Source organism: Pinus tabuliformis, chromosome 9 (genome assembly GCF_031772625.1).
Source record: "Pinus tabuliformis cultivar Carrire ecotype Pingquan chromosome 9, CPIR1, whole genome shotgun sequence".
NCBI classification, from domain to species: Eukaryota; Viridiplantae; Streptophyta; class Pinopsida; order Pinales; family Pinaceae; genus Pinus; species Pinus tabuliformis.
The window spans coordinates 631,456,711-631,469,941 of NC_142307.1; the positions used below are offsets into that span (position 1 = coordinate 631,456,711).

At 31.7% G+C, this 13,231-nt stretch overlaps 1 protein-coding gene across 1 annotated transcript; it reads right to left on the reverse strand.

Annotated features, from left to right (window-relative positions):
• Positions 1–2,483: 2,483 nt before the first annotated feature.
• Positions 2,484–4,033, reverse strand: LOC149150215 (protein DMR6-LIKE OXYGENASE 1-like). Its single transcript, XM_089442735.1, has 4 exons — positions 3,785–4,033; positions 3,358–3,605; positions 3,002–3,245; positions 2,484–2,834 (listed from the first exon to the last, which is right to left on the reverse strand). The coding sequence occupies exons 1-4, from the start codon at positions 4,031–4,033 to the stop codon at positions 2,484–2,486; spliced, it is 1,092 nt and encodes a 363-aa protein (XP_089298861.1).
• Positions 4,034–13,231: the final 9,198 nt, after the last annotated feature.

Below are 13,231 nucleotides of genomic sequence, written 5' to 3' on the forward strand. Positions count from 1 at the left end.
TCATATTCGTGTATACAATGTGTTTCATGTTTCTTTACATAAGATATATGTGGATGACGTTAACCACATAATCCAATGGCAAGATATATATGTAAGGTATATATATAGATATTCTTTATAAATGTGTTAAATAACTAGTTAATGATTTAACACTTTTTGTTGCTATGTTGAAGACGAACAGGAAGACGAGTTCTTGGTCGAACCTTTGGTTATACTAGATCGAAGAGAAGTAACGTTGTTGAAATGAGTTATCATCTAGGTTAAAGTGCAATGGCAACACTATGGGCCAGAAGAGGCCACTTGGGAAGATGAACAGGTCATGAGAGAAAAATTTCCGGGTCTATTTGTAGGAAGAGAACATTGGGACGATGGTCCATTTTAGGGGGTGAAGATGTAATATCCCCCATTAATGTAAATATTTATATAATTTACTACAACCAAACAGACTGTTACTATTTGTTTGAATTATAAACCATTTTAGAATTTAGTTATGGAAGCATAAATTTTGCAGTTATGGGCAATTACTGTTTTACTAGGTAATCAATTATGGAGATAGTTATCTGTTCCAAAACTAAATCCTAGAGTATTTTTACTAAAATGATCAAGAGGATAGGGATCTAAGATCATAAGGAGAAAAGGATACTTCGCTGAAAGGTCAAGCAATCTATAATGACTGTCTGGTTAAGGCCAAATAGCTTGTAAACATTAAAGTCTCTGAAGAGAGAGAGAACTTCTGAAATTAGGAGTAGCACGGGGGGATGATTTACAAGAGTAGGTAATCTCACAGCAGGGAGGAAAATTAAAGTGCAAATCTTATACCAGACTTAGTCCTGGACAACATAAACAGATAAGTAAAGAATTGCTTGTATAAGTTATTCTCTAAATCTAAGAACATTAGCTAGGAGATTGGCTAAATTTTTAGAGATATATTTGTAAATTATTGTGTAAGAATTATAGGGAATGTTTCCTATTTCTTGAAGTATGTCAATAGGGTTTTTCGTATTTTATTTTGAAATAATTCTTCAAGAGAATAATAGAAACTGTAATAAATGCTCTACTACCTGATCAACAAAGATGGTTATGCGAAAAAGAGGACCTAAAAGCTTACCTTCAGAGGGAATATTGAAGACCCTACCTCCGCAGAACGAGTTCCAGAGCGTTGAAACAAGTTCAGGTTCATCAGGGTATTCCAAGATGCCAGAACGTAGTGTGAATAGTCAAGTGAACCCAAATTGTAGGCGAAGACAAACATAGAAGGACAGAGCAGAGCCATAACCCCTCAAGAATTCCAGAGTGAAACAATGACAGATTGAAACCACACTGCCGAGAAATGAAGGATCGATAACCTAAGGACCATTCGATCCAGCGGGCCATGGTGAATCGCCGATGGAGGTGCTTGATCCCGATGGTTAGATTGGATAAGGACAGATGGGTCACTTTTAGGCAGCCACCAGGACCTAAACAGCCAGGGAAATAAATACACATGTGTTTCCTGAGCGGGATTCGAGGCTATGGCCTGTAAACATTTAGTGCATAGGCCAACAATGTACCCGTATGTTTAATATAGTGTACCCGTATGTTTAATACACAGGGATGTATAGATTGTAAAGTCAATGCCGCGTACAACCAAATCCCACCACAATCATTATACAAATAATACATAGCATCTAAAGTCCAAACCATTGTTTTCGTATAAATTTGGTAATGGCATTTAGCAAGGTTGTATATAAATCATACATGATAGTTAATAATTGATTATGCCTCGTCTAACATATATATGTAATTTGGGGTGGCTTAAGTTAATTTATATATATATATATATATATATATAGATATAGATATATATATAGTTAATGTTTAATAGATCAATGTGTTACACCATGAAGAGATTACTCCAGTTTCTCAATTAAGGATATCGATGTTAAGGGTGTCTTTGGTCTTTCTTTCTATGAAGGTTTCAACATAGGCTCATGTTTCGTGGGTAGTTCAGCGTATTTCTCTACAGAGATTATATTCCAAAATTTCAACATAGGCTCGTATTCCAAACTTTCAACATAGGTTCATGTTTTGTGGGCAGTTCAGAATCCCTATCGTAGGGAACTTTGGAAATCATACAATTCTCATATAGTTCCAAAGCTCCAGAGAGTGCAAGAACCACTAAAACGTAATTCCCACCACTCCAGGAAGTTACTGTGTAACATAAGTAAAAACAAATGGCTTTAAATATATGAAAAAAGATGGAATTTAAAATAAATTATGTTTTCACAGATGCCTTTAAATACATGAAAAATGTTGTAATTTAAAATTAATTATGTTTTTAAAGTCAGTGATCTCAATATATAAAACTACCACAATGCATCGATGTGCATCATGTATTATTTATTTATGTACTTTGAATTAAGACGTTCATGATGGGATGCGCATGCCGAATGCAAAGGCAAATGAATGGCTCGGCTCCACCAACTAACAACAATCATTGTCCATTAGATCTTGAAATGATCCAGAAGACTCTTTCCCTTTGATCCCTCGCTCCACGCAGCTGACACAAACTCTTCAAACTTGTATCGTCTATATGGAGCAGGGTGCAATTCATCTATATGGAGCAGGGTGCAATTCATCCACCATGCTTGTTGCAGGAGCAATAAAAGCATCGTCTGAAGGAAAATAGAAAGTGGGAATTGATATGCGTGCACTGTGCCATCCACCATGCTTGTTGCAGGAGCAATAAAAGCATCGTCTGAAGGAAAATAGAAAGTGGGAATTGATATGCGTGCACTGTGCATATTTGTTACTGCTCGATGCTCCACGCTCCTAAATCTCCCATTGCTCACAACCTAATACATTCAAATCACACAAAACACAAATTGAATGATCGATAGAATACTATCAATTTCTTGCACAAAGAGAAAATCTAACTATATGGATATGCTCGTTCTCCCAAATTGACCACAAGCACGTTAGTTATGGGTTCGACAGAAACCCACTTTCCATTCTTGATTACTTGCAGGCCACTGACATCGCTTTGCATTAACACAGTGAGGGCACTTCCATCTGAATGGTTTGCTAAACCAAGAGTAAGGTCTGGGTTTGGGCATGAAGGATAGCAATTTATAGACATCCGTTGGCTATGTTTGCCAAGAATTCTGTTAAAGTAATCGGAATCCAGCTCTAAAGCTTCTGAAATTGCAGCCAACAGCCTTAATATCAGCCCTCTCATCTCACCAGCGTACTTGCCCGCAATATCTCTGTAACAAAAAATCAAGTCAAACAAGTTAAACTTTTGCACGGTGGGTTAAGATGAATCAATTCTAGTGCTGTGTCTTAGATATTTATAATAGATAAAATTTTGCTGATTACCTGTAACCTGCCGGTTTTTCCGGCCAAGAACCGATGACTTCCTCAAGAGGATGACAAGGGTGCGTGAAATAGTCGATCCAGTGGAGAACCTTGTCTCTGCTGAAATTGAAGCTTGTAGAAAAACGGACTGGTTGATTTATGTCCTCTGAGTAGAGGCATGCTCGGTCTTCCACGGGCATTTCATAGAACTCTTTGGCTATCCCCATCATGCTTTTCATGACATTCTCTGGCACGCCATGGTTCACTATCTGATATCAACCAAAAAAAATACCTCAGTCAATAAGATATGAAGCATAACCCAGTCACTATATTAATACCAGCATACCAACAGAGATGTATAGACTCAATAGTCTGCAAGTGTGACAGAAATTCAACCAAAAGTATTTGATGGGCGGGAGAATTGTTGGTTAGTGGTTGAGGTGTGTACCTGAAAGAAACCATCATCTTCACATGCACGTCGGATTTGATGGACTACTGTCGTTCTGTTAGGGCCATCCAGGTCTTTTAGGTCTATTACAGGAATGCTCTCAGAATAAGAGACCTCAGCCATCTGTGGGCGGTCATGGGGAGGCAAGATATATCTGTCTTGCACCTTCAGGTTGTTCACGACATTGGATATGAACTTCTTAATGATACTACTTAGATGTTGAGTCTGTGCATCCATTGCATAAGACATCTTGCCCCCAGTTTGTGTGTTCTGTATATTAAATTGGGGAATTTGTAGAGTTTAGATAGGTTGGGTAGTGGATTAACTTTAGGCCGCTTGGAGATTAAGATTTGTGCAAAATATTTCAAAAGAGGTCGTATGAGACTCTAACATTAACTCTTTTGAAGGGATTGTTTGACTTTAGCCTGGTGACGATGGACTTTTGTCCCATTAATCTCAGCTGACTTATGGAATTCTCATTGAATATAGTTTTTGATAAAGGCCATTCCACATCAATAATTTTTGCGATGGATTGTTTGACTTTAGCCTGGTGACGATGGACTTTGGTCCCATTAATCCCAGCTGACTTTTGGAATTCTCATTGAATATAGTTTTTAATAGAGGCCACTCCACATCAATAATTTTTGCGACGACATAGTCTCTTCTACCCGACTTTACTTGGTGGAGGAATCTTTATGCGATATGATTTACTTTTTATTATTATTTTAAATAATATAAATGGCCCTTCATCACTATTTTAAATCGCAATTGAACAAATATGCTGTTTCTTTTTTATTTCAAGTGACGGTATTATATGTCGGGATTTTTAAGATAATATTTAAGACATTTTTATGTCAATGGTGTATTGTCTTAAAATTTTTTCTCTATAAAGACAATATAGAACACATATTATTATTGTCACATATATTATTATTGTCTCTATAAAGACACAAGAATTATTGTTTCTTAAGAGAATTTCTTTTCTCTCTCTAGAGACAATTTCTTTTGTCTCTTTAGAGACAATTACATTTTTGTCTATTCAGAGAAAAAAAGTTGAGATTAAAAACATAGTCTATAGAGATTATAGGTCCATAATTTCAACTATTGTCTCTCTAGAGACAATATCAAAAAATATATTAAAAAAAATAAACAAAATCTTTTTAAATGTTCTATAATTACATTTTTGTCTCTTCACAGACATTAGCTTAGATTAAAAAAATATTGTCTATAGAGACTATAGGCCCACAATTTCATCTATTGTCTCTAGAGACAATATGAAAAAATGTTTAAAAAAAAAAATAAAATCATTTTAAATGCTTTTTAAAGGTGGTTTCAACATTTAAAGTTTCCAAAAAATGATTTTAATTAGCTTAAATCTTTGTTCTTTAAGGTAAAAAAAAAATCCAATTTTTTAAAAGTTAACAACAAAGTCATTTTAAATCTAAAAGAAAAACAATTTCGAAAACTTAACAATTCTCAAAAGCAACCTTGAAAATAATAAGGCAGCACACTTAGATTTGCTGAATGACTTTTATTTGTTGAAAACACATTCATGTCATTGAATTTGAATATGCAAGATCCTCCGTTGGAATTTCATTTCATGATATATTATGAAGAAAAATAAAAGTGTTCAAGATTTCTCCATCCTACAAAGGAATTTACTCTCTCACATATAAAACTGGAAGCTTAAATCACATTAAATGGTGGAAAATTAAATTTATATGCAGCGGTTAGCTCCACAATTTCAAAACCGATGTATAATCACTCCACAATTTCAATACCCGTGTATAATTGGAATTGGCTTCCTTGATAACAAAAATATTATAAAATGTATATGAGTTTGAATTTACAAAAATTGTAAAATGTATATTCATTTGAATTTACAATTGATTGGCAATCCTTTATTCATGAAAGTTTGTTTTACAAAAGATGGAAAATTGACACAGGTTCTTGCAACATGATATAGTATTTCTTCACTATCACTTGATTTGCCTTGACTAATTCCCTAGCCGTGTCTAGTACAGACTCAAAAATGGTAGTCCAGAAGATATTTTGTGGAATATCCAAAGACACTTGCTTCAACACCTACAAAATGAAACAAGAAAAAATTTAAAATGTCAAAAAGTAACTTGAGAGAAAACTATCAAAAGGGACGTGTCTCAAATGATTTTTCACAATGACAATGAAACAAGTTGTTTCCTTTACTTGGGGGGATACAAGGTATAATCAAGTTTTAATCTATTGATCCATCAACAGAAGTAGAGAGAAAGTGAACTGTGATCATTGAAGGAAAAATATTAATAATCAGAAATCTTAAAATAATTTATTTTAAGATATACCTTAAAGGAAATAATTTTCACGACATTCTATAAATATTAAATAGTTGCTAATTAATTCTTTACTAATTTCAATAATATATATTTCTAAATAAATTAGTAATATAGATTTCCAAATAAAATGCCTAAATATTTTGTTTATGATGAAGACAATTAATTGAAGAGAATATGCTAATCCTCTACATGAAAAGATGAAATATTTCATTAAAATTGAAAAAACTCACAATTTTCTCCGTGACTATTCTAAATGCAAATAATATTGCTAGACTTGCACCTGCTCCCATTGCAAGCCCATTCACAAACGCTATGTGAATCAAACATGAAAAAAATTTCTTTGCAATTAATCAAATAGGAACATAAGAATTGAAGGATAAATCCTCCTCAAATAACATGCTAGCGATGAAATCTTAACTATGTTTTAAATGAGAATTATGGAGAACTCTGGTATGTATACTATGTATTATAGTTTTAGATGGCAAAGAAAGCATAATATACATAATCTAATAAACTTCAATAATACTGAAAAGATCCATATAAAATCTAAGAGACGTTATTCTTCCCAACGAGAATTATGGAGAACTCTGGTATGTATACTATCTATTATAATTTTAGATGGTAAAGAAAGAATATACATAATCTAATAAACTTCAATTATATTGAAAATATCCATATAAAATCTAAAAGACATTATTCTTCCCAACATACTGCACATGTCTTGAATGACAAATTACAGTCATTTTTAATATATGATAAATTAAAAATGGTACAAACTAAAAAGTGGCAGTCCTCACCAGATTGTTCTTGTATGTATGGATGTGATAGTAAAGTCAATAGATTTTGTACATAAGCTCGATAATATGTTTGTCTACAAGAATGTTTACAAATCATGATTGATAACATAAAAGCACTCATAAAAAAAACAAATAAATTAGTTATGTCAATGTGCAGCTTAATATTTTTTTTGAAGAAATAGTGCTGACATTTACTTTTATAAGTATTCTTTTAATCAAAATAGTTATCTTTTGGTTATATATAAGAAATGATGACATATTTTGGTGGTCATATTCACATCAATGAATAAAATTTTAAATATTAACTATTTTATATTTCTAAATCTATATTTACTTTTTTCACATTTACCTAATACAATTATAAAATTATTATGCGAATTATCTATGAGATTAACCGAATAATACATTATTAAATAACAAATAAGGTTGATCTACCTACATCAACCACATTTACCAATGTGGTTGTACTAACCGGCTTTCATATATATCTTTAACACTAGTAAACTTTAAAATAGAAAAACGAATTAGAAAATAGCTAACAACAAGAGTAAAATGAGACATAAATGGACATCTTCTACTTCTTAAGCTTGCAATCTAACAATCAACTCTTCTGAAACTATACCCAAGAAGTAAAGCTATCATTTTCAAAAATATTGGACACTAACCTGCCTTAAAATAATACAATGCCCGCAAGGCTCCCCCAACACAAAATGCTCGCCCAGCTCGCTAAAGGATATACAAAGATGTGAATGAATGTTTGAAAGTGGTACATTATTAAAAATTTGGAAATAAAACATTGTAATCCAAAAGAATAGAGAGTTTTACCTTGATGATCATCAACTCTGCATCATTTTGTTTTTCCCATTTTTCATAGAGCTGAGCTAGTCGGATTACCCGAATATCATATTAGAGGATTTGTCAAACCAGTTTAAGAAAACATCTCACTCGATCTCAAATTACATAGTTAAAAGAAAATAAAAGGGTGTAAAATCCCCAGTAATGTAAATAATTATTACTGTCAATTCTTTTGTTTATTTAACTGAGACTTTGGAAAATAATACTTTGTAACAAGTCGGTTGAACAAAATGAATGATTAAATGAAAACATTATGCTTAATCAATAAATGAACAAACAATTTGAAGCTGCCCAAAATAAGTATTTAAACTTTCTTTTGCATAAAATGTTTCAACTCCTGATTAGTTTCATAAAGAATCTTCCAGTTAAACAAAAAAATCGATTAAATGAAAACATTATGCTTAATGAATAAATGAAGAGACGATCTAAAGCTACCAAAAATAAGTATTTAAACTTTCTTTTGCAGAAAATGTTTCAACTCCTGATTAGTTTCATAAAGAATCTTTAATAACGCAAGAACTATATCAGGGTAATGAGAAATTCTTAACAGTGAACCAAGGAAGAAATTATATAAGTATTAACTGAACCATTTGCGAATTATTGCTTCTTTATTACAAGAAAGCAATATCTAATTTTCACGAACACTACGCAGGGGAGGAACTAGAGGTGTAGTATTAAATTTATAAAGAAACCCCATTCGAAACTGAACAACTTAATCAAATTATTAATGTAAGAACTGAACAATATCAAACATAGTGAGTTTATGCCTAATTAAGATAAAGAGTGCTCCAGCCTCAGGGGGTAGGTGAGTTGGTAATCACAATGCGGTGAAGTTCGTTAGAAAGGCGGGCTCCGTATTGAAGGTCACAAGTTCAAATCTCCTGGACTAACCCTGGAGCTATATAGAGAGGCAGGCGCAGCTCCCAGTGGTTATAGAGGTAGCGGTCAGAATCGACCCCGTGTAACGCGAGTCACGAGGCTACCCTTGTTGTTGATTCCACTGTAATAAAAAAAATAATTAATTAATTAATTAAAAAGAAAGAAAGATAAAGAGTGCTCCATCTCCACACTCATTGAAAGCGTTGACCCCCTAGGATGAGACTCGTGTCGTGGATGAGTCTATACTCCTGTCAATGGGTGTTATCAATGATTCCTCTAACTTGTGGATAGTTCAAAACAAAACCTACACTGTCAACCACAAGGTCGATCCTATCCAGTGCTTATTTAATTTGGAAAACACCAATGACAATTATAATTTATTTTGCTCAATATTCAACCCTAAACTCTGGTTGGTCAACAGTTTTGGACTCATAAACCTTAGCAATCTTTTAAAGAGAACAAATAAAATAGCGACAAGAGAATTCGAACCCTAGACCCTAATTAAGAATAGGAATCGGTCCATGTGAATTTTGAACCATAGTAATTTCTAGGAATCAAGATCCAACAACAAAAATGAGCTATCAAGCACGAGTAGACCTCTTAGAAGGGACTGAGTAAGAACCTGATAAATGAAGCAATGACAACTATGAGAAGATGACCATGATTGCTTGGAAGAAACAAGATTAAAAGGAACTAAAATTGAAACACCATTTCATACCTATAAAAAAATTACTAGTCAAGGGTCAGTCGCGCTTTAAAATTTTGAAATATTCTATTAATCAAAGATAACAAAAGAAAATTTAAGATGGGTTCAGTTACTCGAGTGCTGAGTCCATCCATGTAACTGAAACTCCTATCCATGGCAGCAGTAACACAATTAGTACCCTTGATGATTATTGGCTCATAGAAGCGGAAGGTATCAAGCAAGGTTATGACATACTTGGAGCCGCGTCGGTTGTTTACCGAACAAAGGAAATCCATAACTATGATGTTGTATCCAAACCCTTGGCGAAGTCTGCTATTCTCAGTGGAATAATTAAACGAAGTGTACTCCTCTCCTAAATCAAATAGGAAAGGGAACCTGTGTCATTTTTGGGCTTAAACCCTCACTAGAAATTGCAGAGCTCTCACATCTCAATGGAACCAACAAAATGAGACACAATTGCCCAGCTCATAATGATTGTGTGGTTACCCTAATCGCCCCTCTTTTTCCATCGTTGATTTGTTCCCAAAATTCTATAATCGTTCATCTATTGAGTCTCCAGATAAGAGCTACCACTTGGCAATAGATCAACTCCGTCAAGAACTTTCGGCTAGGTGAGCAGGAATCCTCTTAGTTTTTTAATAAAGGTCAAGATTGCAACCTATGGTTGAACTTAGGTTAAGACACAGGACACGGTTATGGCATTAGTGCATTGAACAAATATCTAACCATAATGTATGCCCAAGCTATGTACATAATTATTAAATATTAACATAACGTCACCGTCAAAGAGCTATACATATATGAGGTGTGTAAAGAAAAAATATGGGAACTATATACTTTGGGACCTAGTCATCAAACTATGGAAACAATATTCATCAAAAACTAAGTTATGAATGTGTATAGTATAATATCTTTAGTAACAAAGCACGAAAAATGATTCTTTGGAAAAAGGAACCTCAAAGAATTCAATTTACTATGTACTTTTACAAACCATGTATCGGTCAACTTGAATGATTATTAATTTTTTTTATGATATGTCTGTGAGTTACAAAAGGAAACCAAACCAACCACTTAAAGTAAGTCCATTTATAAGAATAAATATAGAAATTTAATTAAATACATTTGTTTTAAGTTTAACATGATTTTAATAAAATTTATGAAAATGATTTGATTAAAAAATTAAATTAATTTAATCTAGCAATTTTTATTTCGTTTTGAAATAATTTGAAATTTGAAAATATATATATATATATATATATATATATAATTTGAGAAAATATCAATTTGACTTATTTTATTTTATTTTGATTTTTATTGAGAAAATCATCAATTCTAAAATTAACATTTAATTAATTTGGAAAAAGCATTTTATTATCTCTATTATTAACTACTAAGCCAAAAATGATATGTTTATTTGAATATTTCTTTGACATTTATCATTCAATGGAACATTACTTAACATTTTGTCTATCTAAGAACAATTTCTTAGAGAAAAATTATTTTCAAAATGTGTGTTTTAACTCAATTCTTTAATTAAAAAGAAATAATAAGCAATAAATAATTTGTATATATTCATTAAATTAAAAATTTAACTTGTAAAGTAATATCCATGATTTATAAAATGAATTGAATTTGAAAAAACCAATGTTATAAATATCTTGATGACCTTATCATCATCCACATGTGATAAATTTAAGCTGCCCATTATGGATGACGAAATAAATATCATTCAAACTTCCTATATGTGCATCAATATGCAAAGTTACATGAATATGTGTCATTAAAAGATATTTAATGCAAAATATAATAAAAGACAAAAAAAAATCAGATGGTTGTGAGATGAGTAATTTTGATTTAGAATTCCAAATTTATCATATTTTGTTTTTGAGTTGAGGTTTCTAGCCAACTAATGTGACCTTTTATCAGAATGTTTGGATGATAAGCCACACTAGTTGGCTCTAAATATTGACTAAAAAACAAATTGTTGAGAAGACTTATATAAAAAAAAAATTGAAAATGATAAATCCTAAATACTCCAAAACCTAGCTAAGAACATATAAGATAGTTACAAGAAAATACTAACGATGTATATGTCCCTACTACCAACATTAAAACTGTGAAGTATTTAAACTCCATTAATAAAACATCTTTCCAAACTTGAATATCAACCTCAAGGTGTTGTTGCAATTTGTCAACCTTGCTAGAATGATAAATGTGGACTATGTTCTTAGAAAATGTCACTCCTGTAAGTCATGTCAGGTTAATTAATATTAACTTTCATAAAAATAAAATTATAGAGAAATACTGAAACACCTAACTACAAGATCAAGTAGCCAAATTTACATACCAACCCATACCCATGCATGGGATTCTTTTGAAAGGAATTCCTAAATAAATATAATAGAAAATATGTATAAATTATCCAAAACTATATGTTCTTGAGAAAGTTATAGGAAACTTCACCCAAATTACTTGCTACCTTAAAGTTTTAAACTATATTTTGCTAAGATTCAGCTTACAAAAAACTTCACCCAAATTACTTTCTCTTTAAAAATATATTTATACCTGCATAGACATTTCGAGCTTTGATAAATCACAAATTCTTAATGATTTTTGAACTAATTTTTCACCTGATACCACTTCCCAAATTGAAATATCACCAAAATCTATTCCGAGGGAAAAACATTCATGCAAGTGACTTTGTCCAGAAGTGATTTCATAGTTACAAAGCATTTAATAGAAACTGTAGATATACAAATTTGGTTGAGGACCCCGATAGAGTATAGACTTCTCGTAATTGAAAGTGAAGATTACCTAATAAAATTGACTGATTCAAAGGATGAAAATACATGCTTACTATTAGGCCTTTAGTAATATGTGTTGTGGGCTACTCAAATCCTTGCACATTATTCTGTAAAAATACCCCTGCGATTGCTTCTCCTGAAGAAATTTAGAAAATTTGAAACTCCTTTGAATATTTATAAATATAGGAGCTGAAGCAATAACTTCTTTAATTTGATTATATTTTGAGAAACCATCCAACATTGAAATCATTTAAGGCCCAGTTATCCTTTACAATAATTACCCCTTGTTGGGTAAACAATCATTGTCCTTCAACAATAGTTCATTCAAATTATTGAATTTGACACATATTCTAATGTCATTATTTGTCTTCCTTACAGAGACTGAGTTTTCCACCCAGGTTGAATATCTTGTAGGAGAAATCATTTTTGCCTAGAGCATTTTCTACAACTCCTTCTAAATTATAGGTGTCAATTTTAAATTCATATGCCTTTATTGAATTGAGACTTCTGTGATCCATATCAAATTTTTGAAGAATTCTTCGGCAAAAATCACATGGAGAAATTTTTGTCGACGCGTTTCGAACCAACCAGTGTGGTTCATCGTCAGGACAAGTTGAATGAGCAGATCTGGCCTATGTACTTTAAATAGACCGAGCAGAATATCCAATGACTCAGATTACTAGAAAGACCACAGCTCAATTTGGCCTGATAACGGCTAGTTTGACCATTATATTAATTAATATTATTTATTTATTTTATTTATATAACAGAAATTTTAGTTATAGAATAAATTAATCATAAAATGAATTAATTATAAAAAAAAAATAAAAAATAAAAAATAAATAAATATATTAATAAACTTACATTAATTCAAATTTGTTAGAAATGTATACTATAACAGGTAAAATTATAACAAGTAAATTACTAAAAATAAATAAATAATTTCAAATATATTAATATTGAACTGTTAAATAAAAATATTAATTAGTTATAACGGCTAGTTTGACCTAGTTTGATAAGGTGTATTTATTTATTTATTTTATTTAAAAATGGAATAAATTAATAAATTATAATAG

Excerpts from the sequence above, each read along its gene's own strand:
- LOC149150215 (XM_089442735.1), bottom strand. The coding sequence starts at position 4,033 with ATGTCTTATGCAATGGATGCACAGACTCAACATCTAAGTAGTATCATT. Across the intron at positions 3,246-3,357 it reads GAAAAACCGGCAGGTTACAG|AGATATTGCGGGCAAGTACG; the intron begins GTAATCAGCAAA and ends TTTTTGTTACAG. Across the intron at positions 2,835-3,001 it reads GCGATGTCAGTGGCCTGCAA|GTTGTGAGCAATGGGAGATT; the intron begins GTAATCAAGAAT and ends TGAATGTATTAG.